At 36.5% G+C, this 23200-nt stretch overlaps 1 protein-coding gene across 1 annotated transcript in view; it reads right to left on the reverse strand.

The window, feature by feature from the left end:
• LOC102803292 (AP-4 complex subunit epsilon-1-like) overlaps nt 1-22284 on the reverse strand; it is a 55263-nt gene extending 32979 nt beyond the window's left edge. The window contains exons 1-9 of the mRNA XM_085498192.1: nt 22172-22284; nt 13835-13944; nt 9682-9895; nt 9306-9458; nt 8955-9067; nt 8588-8809; nt 8413-8493; nt 5536-5647; nt 1249-1426 (exon numbers count right to left, since the gene is read on the reverse strand). Of these exons, the coding sequence (XP_085354318.1) occupies nt 1249-1426; nt 5536-5647; nt 8413-8493; nt 8588-8809; nt 8955-9067; nt 9306-9458; nt 9682-9895; nt 13835-13944; nt 22172-22232 (1244 nt within the window). The 5' untranslated portion in view covers nt 22233-22284. The remainder of the gene's footprint in view (nt 1-1248; nt 1427-5535; nt 5648-8412; nt 8494-8587; nt 8810-8954; nt 9068-9305; nt 9459-9681; nt 9896-13834; nt 13945-22171) is intronic.
• Between the last annotated feature and the right edge of the window lie 916 nt (nt 22285-23200).

Here is a 23200-nt window from a genome sequence, read left to right on the forward strand (position 1 = left end):
TGAAAAACATTTTATTCAGAAATGGGGGCCGCTACAGCACCATTTTGATTAATATTAATTAAAAAAAAAAGTTTCTTTTTTTATATTATTTGTTTATTGTGTTTTGTGCACCATCATTTTGCGATGCAACCAACTATCAGGTATTTTTAAAATGATTCCTCTTGTGACAAATCAATTCTCTTTATTTCCAAAGTACATTATACATATAAATACAAGATACAATGAAAACAAATAAATACATTTTATACACTTCATATGGAAGAAAATGTAATAGTAAAAGCAGCCAGGTAGATGTCTTACCTGGTATCCAATGGATTGGTGGAGTCAGAAGATCCTGAACTCAATGATACAAGTACAAGCAGCCTGGTAGATGTCTTACCTGTTATGCTATGGATTGGTGGAATCAGAAGATCCTGAACTCAATGATACAAGTACAAGCAGCCTGGTAGATGTCTTACCTGTTATCCAATGGATTGGTGGAATCAGAAGATCCTGAACTCAATGATACAAGTACAAGCAGCCTGGTAGATGTCTTACCTGGTATCCAATGGATTGGTGGAGTCAGAAGATCCTGAACTCAATGATACAAGTACAAGCAGCCTGGTAGATGTCTTACCTGTTATCCAATGGATTGGTGGAATCAGAAGATCCTGAACTCAATGATACAAGTACAATCAGCCTGGTAGATGTCTTACCTGGTATCCAATAAATTGGTGGAGTCAGAAGATCCTGAACTCAATGATACAAGTACAAGCAGCCTGGTAGATGTCTTACCTGATATCCAATGGATTGATGGAATCAGAAGATCCTGAACTCAATGATACAAGTACAAGCAGCCTGGTAGATGTCTTACCCGTTATCCAATGGATTGGTGGAATCAGAAGATCCTGAACTCAATGATACAAGTACAAGCAGCCTGGTAGATGTCTTACCTGGTATCCAATGGATTAGTGGATTCAGAAGATCCTGAAATCAATGATACAAGTACAAGCAGCCTGGTAGATGTCTTACCTGGTATCCAATGGATTGGTGAAGTCAGAAAATCCTCAACTCAATGATACAAGTACAAGCAGCCTGGTAGATGTCTTACCTGGTATCCAATGGATTGGTGGAGTCAGAAGATCCTGAACTTAATGATACAAGTACAAGCAGCCTGGTAGATGTCTTACCTGATATCCAATAAATTGGTGGAGTCAGAAGATCCTGAACTCAATGATACAAGTACAAGCAGCCTGGTAGATGTCTTACCTGATATCCAATAGATTGGTGGAGTCAGAAGATCCTGAACTCAATGACGGATCCAGAGCTACTACCATCATAGGTGAGGCATGCGGTGACGATGACAAGGAGAGTGTACTAGCTGCAGATGCTGTTGGACTCTCATATGGTTTAAAATTCAATCCAGCCCACAAAGATGGTTTACTCACTAGAAAAAAAAAACATGTACCCATGTAATACAAAGTACATGTAGAAGGCTTCTAGGTTTTAAAAAAATTACCAGAGGAAGTGGGAGCACATACAAGCGAAGGAGCGGAGTGACCAAGCTAGCACAGAAACAACATGGCAGATCAACCTGGAAACACCATATCGGTGGGTTTCTGCACCCTTTTAACGGTGTATCCATCGCCATTGAAATATTTTTGGAGTAATTTTAGTGTATTTAATGTCCAGACACATTGTCAGCTGGTGTTGCTGAGAAGTTTTCACAGAGAAAAATATATTTGAAAAAGATTTTCATGTTTTACGGAAGTGCGCAGCTCTAGAAATATATTTATGACTTGAAAGTTCCATCGGCAATTCGAAAGAGGGCGACAGCCGAGAGTATCAGTGTTGATATATAGTGACTTTATATTTAACAATATTACATATCCCTCACAGTAGTGATGTTTTTAATACTGTAGAACATACCTAACAGATATTTCAAAGGAAGCACTATGCATATGCAGAGGAAGAAAATAAATCATGCAGTGGCACCAGTTTTATTGTTGCGATATAAGAATTTCTGACTCACATTGTGTAATGACATTCACTTAATTGTTGCTAAAAAGAGTAATATTTCTGCCAATTTCACTAACCATTGGCACCATTAACTGGAAACTTTGTCATCACAATTAATTAGCATATGATTCGTAAGCTCACTTCGATAAAATTTTAAATTTTTTTTCGTTTTGAAACTCTGAGTTGGTTATGTGATAAAAAAGTTATATATATCCCTTATTCATAAAGCTGGCTGATACGCCTCTCACCTTTGTTTGAGGATGATACTAGCCATGGCGTCACTTGTATCAACCAGCTTTACAAACAAGTGATGTTCCTAGTTTGCAAAACATGGGATTGATTCTATATAAAGTATGCAAGCCAAAGGTGATCACATTCAAAATTAATACATACTGTATTTTTTCTATTACCAGTAGAAGTGTATTTTCATAAGATGAGTTCTTTAACCAAAAACTGTGTTTAAGGTAGCGAGAAGGGAAATTTTCACTTTTTTCTTGATTTTTCAAAAATTTATAAAACGATTACTTTAGACCTTGATACATCACCCCAGGTTTACAAAAGATCGAAATTGCAAAATAACGTTGCTCAAATTAGTATTTTAAAACACTAGCAAAAAAGACTACAACTGGCGTTTCGTGGATATTTGCATAATGTTTATCTTTGAAAGGGTTTAAATGATAACATCTTATCTGTATACTCTGTTGTTGACGATTCTGATATAACGGGTGATAAGCTTCCAGTTGCAAACAATGCGTGTTTATCTAACGTCTATTGTCAGCATTATTGTCAGTCGAGACTTCGTCGAAGAAACATGGTCATACAGTACTCATTTCGCCCAACCTCCCGCTTTTACATCGACCGCTTATCGCTTTGTATTTCACGTCAGAATATTGTTTAAAATAAAATATTCAGTCCAAGCCAAATCGAGGTCAAAGGGTCAGGTTGCGTGCATATAATTATAGATAGTTAAAACAAAAAGTATTTGAACTTTTGTCAGCTGTTGAACATCTATAAAAACCAGAAAGACAATTATAAGACAATGTGAACCTCGGAAATTATTCTGTTAGTCCGAATCTTAAATGCGCGCAAGCGAGCAGGTGGGCGTTGATATTTCGCGGTTTGCGCGGTCAAAAATAAAGCGGAAATTGTCCGGTCGAGTTCAACAAGCGGTCGCAAAGGCGAGAGAAAAAGGTGATTGGAAAGCAGAAGCGGGCGGGAGGTTGTGCGAAAGGAGTACTGTAACTTTGCACAACTTTCTTTTCAATCGTTTTATTTTCCAAGTCAATATTCTATTGTACTAATACAAATTTTTTCTAATGCAATGGCGAAGATAGAAAGAAAGCGTTGACAGACGAGGCAAAGAAAAATCTGCCACTCAGTGTCGCACTCTGACACAGCAATTTTTTTTCAAACATCGGCCATTTTATTTCACCATGAAAACCGTTTTATTAGTTGTCTTATCAGAGACACTTGAAGGATTAGCTTGTTTGTACACTGTCAGCGTGTACAGTAGGACAGTAATGTTTGTCAGAGGATTATCCCTCGTTGTTCGTTTGCATAACAATGGAAAACCCGAACGTTCCTGGAGTACGAACTCAAATGCCAGCAGTTTTCTTCATTTTTCACGCTCGAGCTTGAAATTATTCATTATCTGACACTCTTTATGAGTTCTATGATATCAGTGGTTAATATGTTTGGCCATTTTTAGTGTATATTTATAATAATGCAGCAAATCTACAGTTTTTTATTAACCAAAACTGTTTTTCGCGTTTTTCTCGAGTTGAAGTTTTGATCGAGTACGACTCATTGGGACCGCTGCCAAATCAAGTGCGTTCGGACTAGGACATTCAAACTCGCAGTTATCGTTCAAAAGATAATGATGGTGCGAATTATGTCTGGGTTTTTAAAGAAAATGCTTTGTCACAGAATAATAGTCTGTTAAAGGTGCTAAGTATGAAATAATTTGGGGACAAAAAAACAAACCTGCATAGAAATCGGAATAATAGGTCTTTTGATTATCGGAGACACATTTCAATGAACTTGATAATGGACAATGCATGACGTAAATTTCTCCAGGAAATTCCGCAGTGTGCTCTCGCAATCGCGGACTTAGTCATTTTTACAAGGTTCGCCATTTTTGATGTCACGTGATAATTATGTAAACAATGACTGTCCAGTTTGTGCGAACTTGCACCTCTATACTTAGTCTTTTGATATATATAACCTAAATTACTGTTCTGAACGAGACCACAGAGAATGTTTTATTTAAATACGTCACAAAACCCTTCTCACTACCTTAATATATGCTGGTTCATTAACTTATACATAACTTATTTTGACCATAGACACCTCTCTGTCATTTGCGTATTTATATAACTATTACCAGTAAGGCCAAAAAAAATTGTTTTGTTGCCCTCAGCGACCGACCGACAAATATGAAACATCGGGTCGTGTTTTTTATTCCCATATACCTGGGCTATTTATGATACCCTTAGTTTTGATGAGTTTAAAAAAAAATAAAAAAATACGACTGACCCAATTTTTCAATTTTCTGACTTGAGGGCAACATAAGTTTTTTTTTTTTGAAACACACCAAATATGAATGAAAATAGTACATAAATTGTGGAAATATAGCAGTAAGGCCAAAAAGTCACATGGCTGTCAATCGGCCATCCTTGACCAGATTTTGAAACAAATTGTCATGGACATGTATCCTAACATGTATAATCTATGTACCAAGTTTGAATGACAACTGACAAAGCATGTCCAAAATACAACACTTTCAAAAAACAAGATGGCTGCCAGTCGGCCATTTTGAATCGAAACGCCATACCACTGAATGTGCATATGTACTAGGCACATGCAAAGAATGAACGGAATCGGTCCAAGGGATTCTGAGATATGACTACGAACGGACGCACGCATGGACGGACAGAGACCGAATTATAAGTCCCCGTTTTCGGACTTCGTCCGAACGGGGAATAATCAAGTATTTTACAGTAACACAATTACATCTGACCTTACCTTTTTTAACTGAAAGATCCAAGATAAGAAATGTAGAGGAAAGCAGGGGTGAAAAGCATAGGATAGAAATTTAATTGCTAAGCTGAGAAGAGTTTATGAAAAACAGAGACTGCACACTGTAACCTTAAGCAGTAAGCTTCACACTGAATCTCCACAAACTGAGAGTAGGCATTGTTTGTATACCTTACTGAATCTCAAGGAGATACATTAAGATACTTCTAAAATGCATTTTAATGAAAATAAAAAGAACAAAATCAAGTCTGTCTGCATATATGCATATTCCAGGTGCATGTGTATCATCTTATTTTAATACATAACATGTTTATTAGCTCATTTGTATAAATTGTGTTTGGAGAATTGAAAACCATGAGCATAGCAAATGACAACTAAAGATCAATGTTTATTTTAAGCACTGTAAATTGTCATTCATTCAACCAATATCAAGTATATCAAATGCCGTCAACATTTACAGTTCATGAGTATGTATGAGCATCAGCTGTTTTACTGTCTTACCTAAAGTTGTTGTTGGTTGTAGTTGTCTTTGTTGTTTGGGTTTATAAGTTGCTGCTCCCTGTGCCAAAGCATCTGATACATACTCATCAAGAAATGACAGGGTGGAATCAATCTACAAACAAGAACCAACAAAATAGAATCAATCCTTTCTAAAAGATTCGTAATTCAACACTGAACTACAATAAAATAAAATTTAAAATAAAATCATTCACTTTTTGTCCTTCACGCATAACACAAGATCTTGTAAAAGTACTGAAAACTGTCTTAGTTTTTAGTGACAGGATGTCAAAACCTTGTGGCATTTCTGAAAACTGTCTAGTTCTTAGTGACAGGATGTCAAAATTTTGTGGCATCTCTAAATGATGCACACCATTTTGATTTGTTTTCTAAATATGATTATGTGCATATACCAGCTACAATGTTAATTAATACATTCAATCTAAACAAAGAAAATCAGTTGAATGTGGTAAAAATTTCCCAAATAAGGAATACATCTGTAACACATACAAAGTTTTATTTGTCAAAAACGAACGCGTTTGATTTATTTAAATAGTGTGTTTGTTATGGTAGTTCTCTTTTTGGAGTGTGTGGTGGCCCTGAAAAGGGCAGTTTTGTTTGTGTTTTTACTTAAAAACTCATTGGAAGAGCATCGCCAGGCGATGGACGCGGGGCTCTTTGGCAACGACCAAAAACGTATCCATGTCCAGCCATTGGTTGGCCACGTAGAGGTCAAAATACGCGTTCTATTTTTACGTGTTAAGTTTGGCTCTTTCGTTTCACCCCCTCCGGAATGTTCTACTTTCGAAGCCTAATCGCAGGTTTTTCAAAAAACGTTGAAAAAACACAAGAATTAGTGGAAATGTTTCTATTTTGGGCGGATTATTGATAGAGAATAATGTCTTTATTACAAAAATGCTGAAAAATCGTGAGTTTTTGCCTTAGTTATTTTTTTAACGACGAAAAACTGCGAACTCGGCAAATTTGGTTGCACAACTTCCCTCTATCATATACACCCAGCGACACCGATGCCAGCTGACTGTGAACGGGAGCTAGCACTTTTGAGACATCACGTCGTAAACTTGCTACTTTCTTTCCATCCGTCATCACAGCTATGGCATTACGGTCATGTGGATTATTTTTCTGTCATTGAAGAAAAAAACATTTTGCCGACCTCAAGTCCATTACAATAACCATAATGAGGCATGCCAACGATGGGAACTTGTTGCATCATAATTTTGTCATGTGTGTGGGTGCATGGTTAAATCATGTTAATGAGGTCGACCAGAGTTTATTTTCAGTCTGTTTTTTATGTATCGCCATTTGGATATGTTTATGTATTCACAATAGTTTGTAAATATTTCACATCAGTAATAAAAGGTTTATTTGTTTCATAACCCTGTCTGCTATTCTTCAGTAATTACGATGGATTACAAGCGGTAGTTTTTCCCCGGCCGTTTCGACTTGCACTGATCACGGTTACTAAAAAAGTAACCGTGCATTGATTACAATACTTACCATACTTTGTAGCCAATTTCAGTGAGTAATACAACTTCATTCGCTGACATAAAACAAGTTTTATTCTTGAAATTCGACCCTGTGTCTTAGTGTTCCCACAGTTCTTGACCGAGAGCTCATGTTTATTGAAACCTCGCATAAATCAAGAAATAAGTACGTGTACAAAGTGTACGAAAGCATTCCTTTATTTGACCTTATCATACGATCACAAAAACAACTTTTTAAAATCTTTTTTGGGGTGGTCCTCGGGTAAGAGCCCACCCCCAATTTTTCCCGACTTTGTACGTTCAGGCCCCTGGGCGCGTGCCCGGGGTAATACGGTGTATATATATATATATATATATATATATATATACAACATGATGTATAACGAATATATAAAATTTGAATATAATCAGTCAAAGCATTTAAGAGATATGGCTCTTGAAGCCCAATCATTAAAACAAAATGGCCGCCAGTCAGCTATTTTGAATCAATTTGAAAAATAAAATGACGTGCATCAGGAACCCGTAATGTCTAATGTATGTACCAAGTTTGAACAAAATCTATATAATGAATATTTAAAATTTGAACATAAACGGTCAAAACAAGTCGGAGATATGGCTCTAGAAGCCCATTCATTAAAACAAAATGGCCGCCAGACAGCTATTTTGAATCTGATCTGAAAAATAAATGATGTGCATCAGAAACCTGTAATGTCTAATGTATGTACCAAGTTTGAACAAAATCTATAAATGCCAGAAATGCTTGATATTTGATGATTTTTTAGCACAAAAATTACCACCATTCGGCCATTTTGAATTGGATCGTCAAACCAATATATGTCTATCTATGACATGATGTATAATGAATATTTAAAATTTGAACATAATCAGTGAAAGCAAGTCAGACATGGCATAAGAACCACATTCAATAAAACAAAATGGCCGCCAGTCGGCCATTTTGAATCTAATCTGAAAAGCAAAATTATTTGCATCAAGGTCCCATAATGTCTAATGTATACACCAAGTTTGAACAAAATCCATCTGTAAACATCCGAGAAATGCTTGATTTTTATGAAATGGCCGCCATTCGGCCATCTTGAATCTGATCGTGAAACAAATTGACGTGCATATGTATAATATCATGTATGATGTATGTGTGAAGTTTGATTGTGATTGGTCCAGGCATTTTTAAGATACAGGTCCGGACGCACGCACGGACGCACGCACAGACGCACAGAAATCAAAACATAAGTTCCCGTTTTCGGACTGCGTCCGAACGGGGACTAATAAAGCACTTTACAGTACGTTCATATGCCATTTTTTTTATGAATGACTTAATTATTCTATAGTCATATCTGTTGTAATTCAAGTCACTCACCTCAATGTGGTGTGTGGGTACTGGTAGAATTGTCCTCATTAACTCCACATCATGTGACAGTTTATCAAATTCACACACTCTCTGCAAAATAGAATGACACATTATGACATGTCATATATATGGATGACATGAAGGCTCACACCAGCTACAGTCAGGTTATCCGCCGAGTACATACCTGTCGTAACTCTGTATTTGTAGTTATATCTTTATACTTTATTATGACATCATTGACGACATCACTAAACACTCCACTCTGTGAGGTTATTTTCATAATTGCAGTGAATATCCAACATGTGTAGCTGTCATCGGTGTAAGTGTCGTCTAATAATTTGAATAAACTTTCTATCACTTCTGTCTTGGGAACAGAGTCATCTAAATAGGAGAACTCTCCAAGCACCTGAATTATAAACACAACACATTACTCAATGTAATATATAGAATTATACAAGATATACACAATATTGGGTCAAAGGTCGTGAGACTAATATGCTGAAACTGTCATCAGGAACTAGATACATGTGCATGAGGTAACTATAACCTACCCAGCAAACAACTTTTATCAGTGCATCAGGTAATTTTCTTTTTCTCAGTAGTCTGTAATAAACACCGACAGCTTTCAGTCTCAGTTCTCTGTCATATTCCACTGCCTCTGTGTCTGGAAGAACATGTCCAAGTATGATAAGATGATTTGCATACTAATTGATATAACTCAAAACAATTTTCATGGCAAACAATTTGACTACAGGTGCTTTTTTTTCTAGAATTAGAATTCTGCATTTAAATACTGGGAATGGTAAAGACAAAATGGCTACCACTTACGTGTTGACAACCAAAACTGATTCATAATTAAAATCGACCAGTCAGTATTTAATTGAAAATTGTACTGCACTTACCTTCAGACAGTAGTTTTACTAGATTATTAGAGACATCTCTTGGAACTAGATCACCAGCCAATAAGAATGTATGATTGATAGTGTTCAGGTACCATTCGCTGTTTGGTGAATATGTAGAAATTAAGTAAAGGAACAAACATAATGTGTACTGGACTGTTCAATGTGTTATTAGCTCACAACATGAGATAAATTATCGGGACGAAGATATGCTACAGAACATTCCACATTGCTATGACGCGCACCACTCTACCATGTATTTCTATGGGCACTGTGTGAGCTGCTGTGGAATGCCAGTTGAAGAGCCAATGAAAACAGCTAAAGTCAAAGTAACAACACAAAATCAGTTTTCTGAGAGTTGATTGGCTTTTGTTTTCACTGTGATGGTTGCCAAGTGGTGCAAATACAGGGATGTCTGCCCCTAAGAATACAAAGGAACATACAAAAGGATATTTCTCAGCTAAATCAGTAATCTTTGCAACCAGGTCTTTTTTGATGTAGTTATCCTTGGCAGTGTTAAGATACTCAAGCACTTTTTTAAAAATAACTTCAATATTTTTCTGATTTGTCATCTTAAAAAGAAGATCCAATGTCTGAAAAAAAGTATATTTCCCCAAGAATTATTGACTGAATGATTTGAAATGTTTTTCACAATCATCCAGTGAATACTAACAATAACAATAAAGTTTCACAAAAAATTGTTAGTAAAATTTGTAAAAATTACCAATCAAAACAAGTACTGTAGCATTAGAACTAATTCGCTAATTTAAAATGTCGCTAATGACTTCATTATAAATTCAAAATGGCAGCCAAACAACATCTTTTTCTCCACACACACACTTTGTAAACACAGAAAATGTAATAATCTGGAGTGCTTCCTTATTACACTTTTTATGGAGGTAATAATTACCTCAGACAAGTAATGTGAAAACAGGAAATCAACAAGACAAGAGAGATTCGCTATTAATAAAATCAACATTTCGCTATTACGTTATTTTACCACAATCCATGTATGTATGGGGGTCTAAAAACTAACGCGACGCGATTGTACGACTCGCCGAATGTCGATTATTGCACTCTGCGACAGGATCGCAGTGCCACTCTGCGAAAAGCACGATTCCTATTGGTTGGTGGGTCGAACAGCGCGAATCACAATGGTCGATGTTCACCGCATGCCTTATAAAAAATTGAGTTTTAAATGGTAAAAATGGTATGGTAAAAAAAGGGGGTAAACACTATGTACCGGCGACATGCTGCACTGTTCGGTGATCGGCAAGCGCATGGAGGACACAATGTGGGACCAAACAAATGACACATAGACATTCACACCGCTGGCTAGAAAAATTAAATAGTGTAACGTACGTGCACGTTGGTTTTGACTGCCTATTTATGGTGTAACGTTATCGCCATCTTGGAGTTGTAAGGCTTAGTCCCGACGACTATGCTCATTATCATAGGCAGCGGCTTCAAAGCGAGTGGAATGCGAAGTACTTTTCACGCGTTCTGCAACGAATGTACGTACGTCTGCTTTGACTTTGTAGAGTGCATCAAGGAAAATAATTTGCATGCAGTGAAAAAAAATCATTCACGATGTGCAACGTTTTGCCATGACAGCAGTTGTTTGCAATCGTCTGCCTCCGTTTGGATCATAAACAGACTCCAAACTTGTGGTCTACGATCGATTAGCAGGTATTTTAATCACCAGAAATGAAATACTTTGTAACAGTTGTGAAAAGTAAACAAAAACGGCGTTGGTTTGTGGTATGAATGGAATTATTTTTGTATCATAATTTTCGAAGTCAGTATTACTGAAAATTATGGTTTATTTTTTTAAATGAATGCCAAATTTCGGTGGTCCATAATGATCTCAATGTAGCGGGAAGGGAAATTTTCTTTTTTTTTTCTTCTTGATTTTTCAATAATTGATAAAACGGTTACTTTGTACATGTACCTTGATTCATCATCCCAGCTTTTCGAAATTTCGGAAAGACCAGTGCTCAAACGCTAACACTACTACCGTTCCGTTAATATTTGCATAATGTTTATAACATGTATATGTACACTACCGGTAATACTCTGTTGTTGACGATTCTGATAGATCGGGTGACAAGCTTCCTGTCGCAAACAATGCATATTAATCTAACGTCCATTGTCAGCATTATTATCAGTCAAGACTTCGTTTGAGAAATCGTTTTATTTTCTATATTCTATTTTAATAACATCATCTTACTAACGCAATTACGATGAAAAAAAGAAAGCAAAGACGCCAATGACAGACGAGGCAAAGAAAAATCTGCAACTCATGGTCATATTTACTAATTTAGACTTGCCAGCAGCCTGTTGTGATTCCGATGAAAAATTACAGGACTCTCGCGTTCACCCCTCGTTTACGCAATTTATATCTATTTTTCAAGAATTTTTCATCCGAATAGCAACAGATTGCAACCACGTCTAGGTCATATTATGACCAACCTCGCGAGTGGTTCGAAAGGGACGATTAGGCAGAAATATTCGCATCAACGTGAAAGAGTTTCAACTACTTGAGGGCCGCTGATCAGACGAGGAAGTGAGTACAGGAAATCTGTTGCTCGTCGACATCGACCAAATAAACAAAGCCATCGTTTCCGTTTATGCAGAGAGCGTGCACCCATCTAATTTTCCGTTGACACTGCCGTTTTAGTTTTCTATCTTCAGCAGTAGTTTCAATCCATCAAACAGCTTTACGTTTTTTCTCTCTTAATATTTTTAATAAAACGATATTGATTGCCTAGAAACAGTTTGATGAATATAGTCATGACAAATTATACTTGCTAATGACAAAAAAAGAACGTAACATCATGTGAAACGTACTTCGAGTTCCACTCGTGTTGAAGCTATCGCCTATGCTAATGAGCATAGTTGCGAACGAAGCCTTACAACTTCAAGATGGCGTTAATGTTACCAGCTCCCTGATGTTAATAGTACACCGTAATAAGGCACCCAACACCAACGTGCATGTGTTTTGTAACCCCTTTCATGTTATATATGTTATATATGTTAATAAATCATTGTTAAATACTTGCTGATTACTGAACCGTGTAGCATGTCGTCGATAAATACTTGTTTGCCGTAGTTCGCGAGCAGTCAGCGAAATAATCATTTAAAACTGAACATTTCTATGAGGCATGCTGTGCACCCTTACATCTATCGACCATTGAGATTCACGCTTTTCGACCAACCAACCAATGGAAATCGTGCTCTTCGCAGAATGACACTGCGATCCTGTCGCAGAATGCAATAATAGACATTCGGCGAGTCGCACAATAGCGTCGCAGAGTTAGTTTTTAGACCCCCATACATACCTCCACAATTTGCTAAAATAGTATGTCGCTTTTCAACATGTTTTACAGTATGTCATGGAGTAAATTGTTGACTCCTATGTGCACATAAAAAGGAATACTTTACCCTGTCTGTTTAAATGTATGTACATCTGTCTACTCCACTGATATCAATGAGACAAGAACCACTCAAAATTACAATAACACATATATACATTGGTCAGTGATAAACAACAGACCTTAGTATAATGGGTTGAAATCAAGGCATAACAGTTTGCCTGATTTTCCAGATAAACAGACAATTTTCCTGATTTTTCCAACACTATGATATATTCATACTTATGCCAGATTTTTTTGGAGCAACAATCTATTTAGCAAAATTGTTCACAAACAGACAAAAGTCAAATTAATTAATTAATGTGTCAAAAATATTTTAACATAAATATCAGACAAGCAGCCTGTTGGCTGAGATAGCTCAACTGTTAGCAATGCACATTTCAATTAAAGAACTGAAGACATCATCAGAAAATGAACAATATGTATAGTATCAATGCAATGGAACTTGCTGTTTTCAACAAGAATTCAAAAATATCACCTTTCACCTTAAATGACAAAAATAATCATCAAAATTAGACAATTGAAGATATCATCATGAAAGGAACAAATTTGAGAGTGGTCCACATGTAGTACCTATATATGTAATATCAAAGCAATTGGACTTGTGGTTTTTAACAAGAAGTAAAAAATATCACTTTTTACCAAAAATGACAAAAATATTCACCAAAATTAGAGAATTAAAGATATCATTACAAAATGAACAAACCTAAGAGAGGTCTACCTAAGGTACATATACACCAAGTATACAAGCATTGAGGCTTGCAGTTTTCAAGAAGAAGTCGAAAAAGTAAAGCATTGACACGGACGAGGACGAACAATCACTCATAGGATAAGCTCCGCTCGACAAAGTCGACAGCGGACCTAAAAACTAATACAGACATGACAAATATAACACATTTGAGCATTTCCAAAAGAATCACACATAAACCAGCAATTACACTCATTGTATGTTTGGTCATTCAACTACAATTTATTTTGTTATGTGCATAACGTAAATAAGCGTATCTATTAGGAAACAGGGAAACATGTTATACCAAATTTCCAGGACTGTGGATCGAAATATAGAGTACCACCCCACTGTGTGATGACCACACTTACCTTCACTTTAATGGTTTCATCTGGGTCATCCAAACAGTCAATAACAACAAGCTGATGCTCAGATGCATAAGATGGATTCACTTTTATTACAGCAGATAGCGCTGTTATACCTGGAAGAAAAAAAATTAAAACTTGAACTAATATTATCAAAACAAATCAGCTTTCAATCTGAATGATAAAGATGTACCGGTAATTTCAATACACATCCCATTATCACCATTTCAGAATATTATGCCATTTGTGCAGAAACAATTTTGGGAAAGTCACTGAAACTCCATGTTGAAGAAATGCAATGAAATTTTCACAACTATATACTTTATTGACATTACCCTAGTAACTTAGAATACATACAATATTTCCAAACAAATTAGACTTAGGATAAGGGAGATAAGTGAGGTGACACACTATGATAGGATAAGAGAGATAAGTGAGTTTACAAACCATGGTAGGATATAGAGAGATAAGTGAGTTTACACACCATGGTAGGATAAGAGAGATAAGTGAGTTTACACACCATGGTGGGATGAGAGAGATAAGTGAGGTGACACAATATAGTAGGATAGAGAGAGATAAGTGAGTTTACACAATATAGTAGGATAAGAGAGATAAGTGAGTTTACACACCATGGTAGGATGAGAGACATAAGTGAGTTTACACAATATAGTAGGATAACAGAGATAAGTGAGTTTACACACCATGGTAGGATGAGAGACATAAGTGAGTTTACACAATATAGTAGGATAAGAGAGACAAGTGAGTTTACACACCATGGTAGGATGAGAGAGATAAGTGAGTTTACACAACATGATAGGATGAGAGAGATAAGTGAGTTTACACACCATGGTAGGATAAGAGAGATAAGTGAGTTTACACACCATGGTGGGATGAGAGAGATAAGTGAGTTTACACAATATAGTAGGATGAGAGAGATAAGTGAGTTTACACAATATAGTAGGATAAGAGAGATAAGTGAGTTTACACACCATGGTAGGATGAGAGACATAAGTGAGTTTACACAATATAGTAGGATAAGAGAGATAAGTGAGTTTACACACCATGGTAGGATGAGAGACATAAGTGAGTTTACACAATATAGTAGGATAATAGGGATAAGAGAGATAAGTGAGTTTACACAATATAGTAGGATAAGAGAGATAAGTGAGTTTACACAATTTAGTAGGATGTGTGAGTTTATACACCATGGTGGGATGAGAGAAATAAGTGAGTTTACACAACATGGTAGGATGAGAGAGATAAGTGAGTTTACACAATATAGTAGGATAAGAGAGATAAGTGGGTTTACACACCATGGTAGGATGAGAGAGATAAGTGAGTTTACACACTATGGTGGGATATAGAGAGATAAGTGAGTTTACACAATATAGTAGGATAAGAGAGATAAGTGAGTTTACACACCATGGTAGGATGAGAGACATAAGTGAGTTTACACAATATAGTAGGATAAGAGAGATAAGTGAGTTTACACACCATGGTAGGATGAGAGACATAAGTGAGTTTACACAATATAGTAGGATAAGAGAGATAAGTGAGTTTACACACCATGGTAGGATGAGAGACATAAGTGAGTTTACACAATATAGTAGGATAAGAGAGATAAGTGAGTTTACACACCATGGTTGGATGATAGACATAAGTGAGTTTACACAATATAGTAGGATAATAGGGATAAGAGAGATAAGTGAGTTTACACAATATAGTAGGATAAGAGAGATAAGTGAGTTTACACAATTTAGTAGGATGTGTGAGTTTATACACCATGGTGGGATGAGAGAAATAAGTGAGTTTACACAACATGGTAGGATGAGAGAGATAAGTGAGTTTACACAATATAGTAGGATAAGAGAGATAAGTGGGTTTACACACCATGGTAGGATGAGAGAGATAAGTGAGTTTACACACTATGGTGGGATATAGAGAGATAAGTGAGTTTACACAATATAGTAGGATAAGAGAGATAAGTGAGTTTACACACCATGGTAGGATGAGAGACATAAGTGAGTTTACACAATATAGTAGGATAAGAGAGATAAGTGAGTTTACACACCATGGTAGGATGAGAGACATAAGTGAGTTTACACAATATAGTAGGATAAGAGAGATAAGTGAGTTTACACACCATGGTTGGATATAGAGAGATAAGTGAATTTACACAACATGGTAGGATATAGAGAGATAAGTGAGTTTACACACCATGGTATGATATAGAGAGATAAGTGAGTTTACACAACATGGTAGGATATAGAGAGATAAGTGAGTTTACACACCATGGTATGATATAGAGAGATAAGTGAGTTTACACAACATGGTAGGATAAGAAAGATAAGTGAGTTTACACACCATGGTATGATATAGAGAGATAAGTGAGCTTACACACCATGGTGGGATATAGAGAGATAAGTGAGTTTACACACCATGGTAGGATATAAAGTGATAAGTAAGTTTACACACCATGGTGGGAAATAGGGAGATAAGTGAGTTTACACACCATGGTAAGATGTGTGAGTTTACACACCAAGTTAGGATGAGAGAGATAAGTGAGTTTACACACTATAGTAGGATAAGAGAGATAAGTGAGTTTACACACCATGGTGGGATGAGAGAGATAAGTGAGTTTACACAATATAGTAGGATGAGAGAGATAAGTGAGTTTACACAATATAGTAGGATAAGAGAGATAGGTGAGTTTACACACCATGGTAGGATGAGAGACATAAGTGAGTTTACACAATATAGTAGGATAAGATAGATAAGTGAGTTTACACACCATGGGAGGATGAGAGACATAAGTGAGTTTACACAATATAGTAGGATAAGAGAGATAAGTGAGTTTACACACCATGGTAGGATGAGAGACATAAGTGAGTTTACACAATATAGTAGGATAAGAGGGATAAGAGAGATAAGTGAGTTTACACAATATAGTAGGATAAGAGAGATAAGTGAGTTTACACAATATAGTAGGATAAGAGAGATAAGTGAGTTTACACAATATAGTAGGATAAGAGAGATAAGTGAGTTTACACACCATGGTAGGATAAAAGAGATAAGTGAGTTTATACACCATGGTAGGATGAGAGAGATAAGTGAGTTTACACACCATGGTAGTATGAGAGAGATAAGTGAGTTTACACAACATGGTAGGATATAGAGAGATAAGTGAGATTACACAATATAGTAGGATAAGAGAGATAAGTGAGTTTACACACCATGGTAGGATGAGAGAGATAAGTGAGTTTACACAACATGGTAGGATATAGAGAGATAAGTGAGTTTACACACCATGGTGGGATATAGAGAGATAATTGAGTTTACACACCATGGTAGGACGAGACAGATAAGTGAGTTTACACAACATGGTAGGATATAGAGAGATAAGTGAGTTTACACAACATGGTAGGATATAGAGAGATAAGTGAGTTTACACACCATGGTGGGATATAGAGAGATAAGTGAGTTTACACACCATGGTAGGATGAGACAGATAAGTGAGTTTACACAACATGGTAGGATATAGAGAGATAAGTGAGTTTACACACCATGGTATGATATAGAGAGATAAGTGAGTTTACACAACATGGTAGGATAAGAAAGATAAGTGAGTTTACACACCATGGTATGATATAGAGAGATAAGTGAGCTTACACACCATGGTGGGATATAGAGAGAGAAGTGAGTTTACACACCATGGTAGGATATAAAGTGATAAGTGAGTTTACACACCATGGTGGGAAATAGGGAGATAAGTGAGTTTACACACCATGGTAGGATGTGTGCGTTTACACACCAAGGTAGGATGAGAGAGATAAGTGAGTTTACACAATATAGTAGGATAAGAGAGATAAGTGAGTTTACACACCATGGTAGGATGAGAGAGATAAGTGAGTTTACACAACATGGTAGGATATAGAGAGATAAGTGAGTTTACACACCATGGTGGGATATAGAGAGATAATTGAGTTTACACACCATGGTAGGACGAGACAGATAAGTGAGTTTACACAACATGGTAGGATATAGAGAGATAAGTGAGTTTACACAACATGGTAGGATATAGAGAGATAAGTGAGTTTACACACCATGGTGGGATATAGAGAGATAAGTGAGTTTACACACCATGGTAGGATGAGACAGATAAGTGAGTTTACACAACATGGTAGGATATAGAGAGATAAGTGAGTTTACACACCATGGTATGATATAGAGAGATAAGTGAGTTTACACAACATGGTAGGATAAGAAAGATAAGTGAGTTTACACACCATGGTATGATATAGAGAGATAAGTGAGCTTACACACCATGGTGGGATATAGAGAGAGAAGTGAGTTTACACACCATGGTAGGATATAAAGTGATAAGTGAGTTTACACACCATGGTGGGAAATAGGGAGATAAGTGAGTTTACACACCATGGTAGGATGTGTGCGTTTACACACCAAGGTAGGATGAGAGAGATAAGTGAGTTTACACACTATAGTAGGATAAGAGAGATAAGTGAGTTTACACACCATGGTGGGATGAGAGTGATAAGTGAGTTTACACAATATAGTAGGATGAGAGAGATAAGTGAGTTTACACAATATAGTAGGATAAGAGAAATAGGTGAGTTTACACACCATGGTAGGATGAGAGACATAAGTGAGTTTACACAATATAGTAGGATAAGAGAGATAAGTGAGTTTACACACCATGGTAGGATGAGAGACATAAGTGAATTTACACAATATAGTAGGATAAGAGAGATAAGTGAGTTTACACACCATGGTAGGATGAGAGACATAAGTGAGTTTACACAATATAGTAGGATAAGAGGGATAAGAGAGATAAGTGAGTTTACACAATATAGTAGGATAAGAGAGATAAGTGAGTTTACACAATATAGTAGGATAAGAGAGATAAGTGAGTTTACACAATATAGTAGGATAAGAGAGATAAGTGAGTTTACACACCATGGTAGGATGAGAGACATAAGTGAGTTTACACACCATGGTAGGATAAGAGAGATAAGTGAGTTTACACACCATGGTAGGATTAGAGAGATAAGTGAGTTTACGCAACATGGTAGGATATAGAGAGATAAGTGAGTTTACACAATATAGTAGGATAAGAGAGATAAGTGAGTTTACACACCATGGTAGGATAAGAGAGATAAGTGAGTTTATACACCATGGTAGGATGAGAGAGATAAGTGAGTTTACACACCATGGTAGTATGAGAGAGATAAGTGAGTTTACATAACGTGGTAGGATATAGAGAGATAAGTGAGTTTACACAATATAGTAGGATAAGAGAGATAAGTGAGTTTACACACTGGTAGGATATAGAGAGATAAGTGAGTTTACACACCATGGTGGGATATAGAGAGATAATTGAGTTTACACACCATGGTAGGACGAGACAGATAAGTGAGTTTACACAACATGGTAGGATATAGAGAGATAAGTGAGTTTACACAACATGGTAGGATATAGAGAGATAAGTGAGTTTACACACCATGGTGGGATATAGAGAGATAAGTGAGTTTACACACCATGGTAGGATGAGACAGATAAGTGAGTTTACACACCATGGTAGGATATAGAGAGATAAGTGAGTTTACACAACATGGTAGGATAAGAAAGATAAGTGAGTTTACACACCATGGTATGATATAGAGAGATAAGTGAGCTTACACACCATGGTGGGATATAGAGAGATAAGTGAGTTTACACACCATGGTAGGATATAAAGTGATAAGTGAGTTTACACACCATGGTGGGAAATAGGGAGATAAGTGAGTTTACACACCATGGTAGGATGTGTGCGTTTACACACCAAGGTAGGATGAGAGAGATAAGTGAGTTTACACACTATAGTAGGAAAAGAGAGATAAGTGAGTTTACACACCATGGTGGGATGAGAGAGATAAGTGAGTTACACAATATAGTAGGATGAGAGAGATAAGTGAGTTTACACAATATAGTAGGATAAGAGAAATAGGTGAGTTTACACACCATGGTAGGATGAGAGACATAAGTGAGTTTACACAATATAGTAGGATAAAAGAGATAAGTGAGTTTACACACCATGGTAGGATGAGAGACATAAGTGAATTTACACAATATAGTAGGATAAGAGAGATAAGTGAGTTTACACACCATGGTAGGATGAGAGACATAAGTGAGTTTACACAATATAGTAGGATAAGAGGGATAAGAGAGATAAGTGAGTTTACACAATATAGTAGGAAAAGAGAGATAAGTGAGTTTACACAATATAGTAGGATGAGAGAGATAAGTGAGTTTACACAATATAGTAGGATAAGAGAGATAAGTGAGTTTACACACCATGGTAGGATAAGAGAGATAAGTGAGTTTACACACCATGGTGGGATAAGAGAGATAAGTGAGTTTACACACCATGGTAGGATGAGAGAGATAAGTGAGTTTACAAACCATGGTAGCGGGAGAGAGATAAGCGAGTTTACACACCATGGTAGGATGAGAGAGATAAGTGAATGGACACACCATGGTAGGATGAGAGATAAGTGAGTTTACACAACATGGTAGGATATAGAGAGATAAGTGAGTTTACACAATATAGTAGGATAAGAGAGATAAGTGAGTTTACACACCATGGTAGGATAAGAGAGATAAGTGAGTTTACACACCGTGGTAGGATGAGAGAGATAAGTGAGTTTACGCAACATGGTAGGTGATAGAGAGATAAGTGAGTTTACACAATATAGTAGGATAAGAGAGATAAGTGAGTTTACACACCATGGTAGGATATAGAGAGATAAGTGAGTTTCCACACCATGGTAGGATGAGAGAGATAAGTGAGTTTACACAACATGGTAGGATATAGAGAGATAAGTAAGTTTACACAACATGGTAGGATATAGAGAGATAAGTGAGTTTACACACCAATGTATGATATAGAGAGATAAGTGAGCTTACCCACCATGGTGGGATTTAGAGAGATAAGTGATTTTACACACCATGGTAGGATATAAAGAGATAAGTGAATTTACACACCATGGTATGATATAGAGAGATAAGTGAGTTTACACAATGTAGTAGGATAAGAGAGATAAGTGAGCTTACACACCATGGTGGAATAAGAGAGATAAGTGAGTTTACACAATATAGTAGGATAAGAGAGATAAGTGAGTTTACACACCATGGTAGGATGAGATGGATATGTAAGTTTACACACCATGGTGGGAAATAGGGAGATAAGTGAGTTTACACACCATGGTAGGATGAGAGAGATAAGTGAGTTTACACACCATGGTAGGATGAGAGAGATAAGTGAGTTTACACACCATGGTAGGATGAGATGGATATGTAAGTTTACACACCATGGTGGGAAATAGGGAGATAAGTGAGTTTACACACCATGGTAGGATGAGAGAGATAAGTGAGTTTACACACCATGGTAGGATGAGAGAGATAAGTGAGTTTACACACCATGGTAGGATGAGAGAGATAAGTGAGTTTACACACCATGGTATGGTGTGTGAGTTTACACACCATGGTGGGAAATAGGGAGATAAGTGAGTTTACACACTATAGTAGGATAAGAGAAATAAGTGAGTTTACACACCATAGTGGGATATAGAGAGATAAGTGAGTTTACACACCATGGTGGAATGAGATAGATAAGTGAGTTTACACACCATGGTAGGATAAGAGAGATAAGTGAGTTTACACACCATGGTGGGATATAGAGAGATAAGTGAGTTTACACACCATGGTGGGAAATAGGGAGATAAGTGAATTTACACACTATAGTAGGATAAGAGAAATAAGTGAGTTTACACACCATGGTGGGATATAGAGAGATAAGTGAGTTTACACACCATGGTGGAATGAGATAGATAAGTGAGTTTACACACCATGGTAGGATAAGAGAGATAAGTGAGTTTACACACCATGGTGGGATATAGAGAGATAAGTGAGTTTACACACCATGGTAGGATAAGAGAGATAATTGAGTTTACACACCATGGTGGATTATAGAGAGATAAGTGAGTTTACACACCATGGTAGGATGTGTGAGTTTACACACCAAGGTAGGATGAGAGAGATAAGTGAGTTTACACACTATAGTAGGATAAGAGAGATAAGTGAGTTTACACACCATGGTGGGAAATAGGGAGATAAGTTAGTTTACACACCATGGTAAGATGAGGGAGATAAGTGAGTTTACAAACCAAACCATGGTAGCGGGAGAGAGATAAGTGAGTTTACACACCATGGTAGGATGAGAGAGATAAGTGAATGTACACACCATGGTAGGATGAGAGAGACACTTGTAAATAAAGTTCAACGTACCAAGATATTTCAAGTTGTTACTTCTAGATTCCAAGAACTTCCCTACACACCGTGCTGCCATGGCAACAAGAGCGGTATTTGGGCGAATATTACAAATAGTCAGGATGCATTCATATAAAACAGCTGAAAAAAAAATTACACCTGTCTTGAGTAAGGAAAGATATGTGTTGATGAAAATGTACACCAGTCGACCCATAAAATAAAACTTGGTTCAGATGCAACATAAACACATTCATACAGTGGAAAAACAATGTTAAATCTCTCAGTAACTTTTACCCATGAATCTGCAATTACCAAACTTACCAAAAGCTATACTATGATGAATATCCAGTTTCTTTAACACATAACCAAGTACCTCGTACATCTGAGCACTGGAGCTGATAAAATTAGCAATATAAAGTCTAGGTTATTATACACAATATCATGTCTAGGTTATTACACACAATATCAGGTCTAGGTTATTACACACAATATTAGGTCTAGGTTATTACACACAATACTGTAGAATACTTTATTTTCGCTTGGAATTTATTTTCGCTATTTTCGCTGAAGGGATGATTCCGTGAAAATAAAATCCAGCGAATATACTTTTTTTCCTATATTTCACATTAAACTCATCAAAAATCAGTGCAAATAAATTCCATACAAAATGCCCAAAAAGCCTTTTCAGTGAAAATTAAACCCAGCGAAAATAAAGTATTCCACAGTATTAGGTCTAGGTTATTACACACAATATCAGGTCTAGGTTATTACACACAATATTAGGTCTAGGTTATTACACACAATATCAGGTCTAGGTTATTATACACAATATCATGTCAAGGTTATTACACACAATATTAGGTCTAGGTTATTACACACAATATCAGGTCTAGGTTATTACACACAATATCATGTCAAGGTTATTATACACAATATCATGTCTAGGTTATTACACACAATATCATGTCTAGATTATTACACAAAATATCATGTCTAGGTTATTATACACAATATCAGGTCTAGGTTATTACACACAATATCATGTCA

The sequence above is a fragment of the Saccoglossus kowalevskii genome, chromosome 4, assembly GCF_978046115.1.
Source record: "Saccoglossus kowalevskii chromosome 4, keSacKowa6.1, whole genome shotgun sequence".
NCBI lineage: Eukaryota > Metazoa > Hemichordata > Enteropneusta > Harrimaniidae > Saccoglossus > Saccoglossus kowalevskii.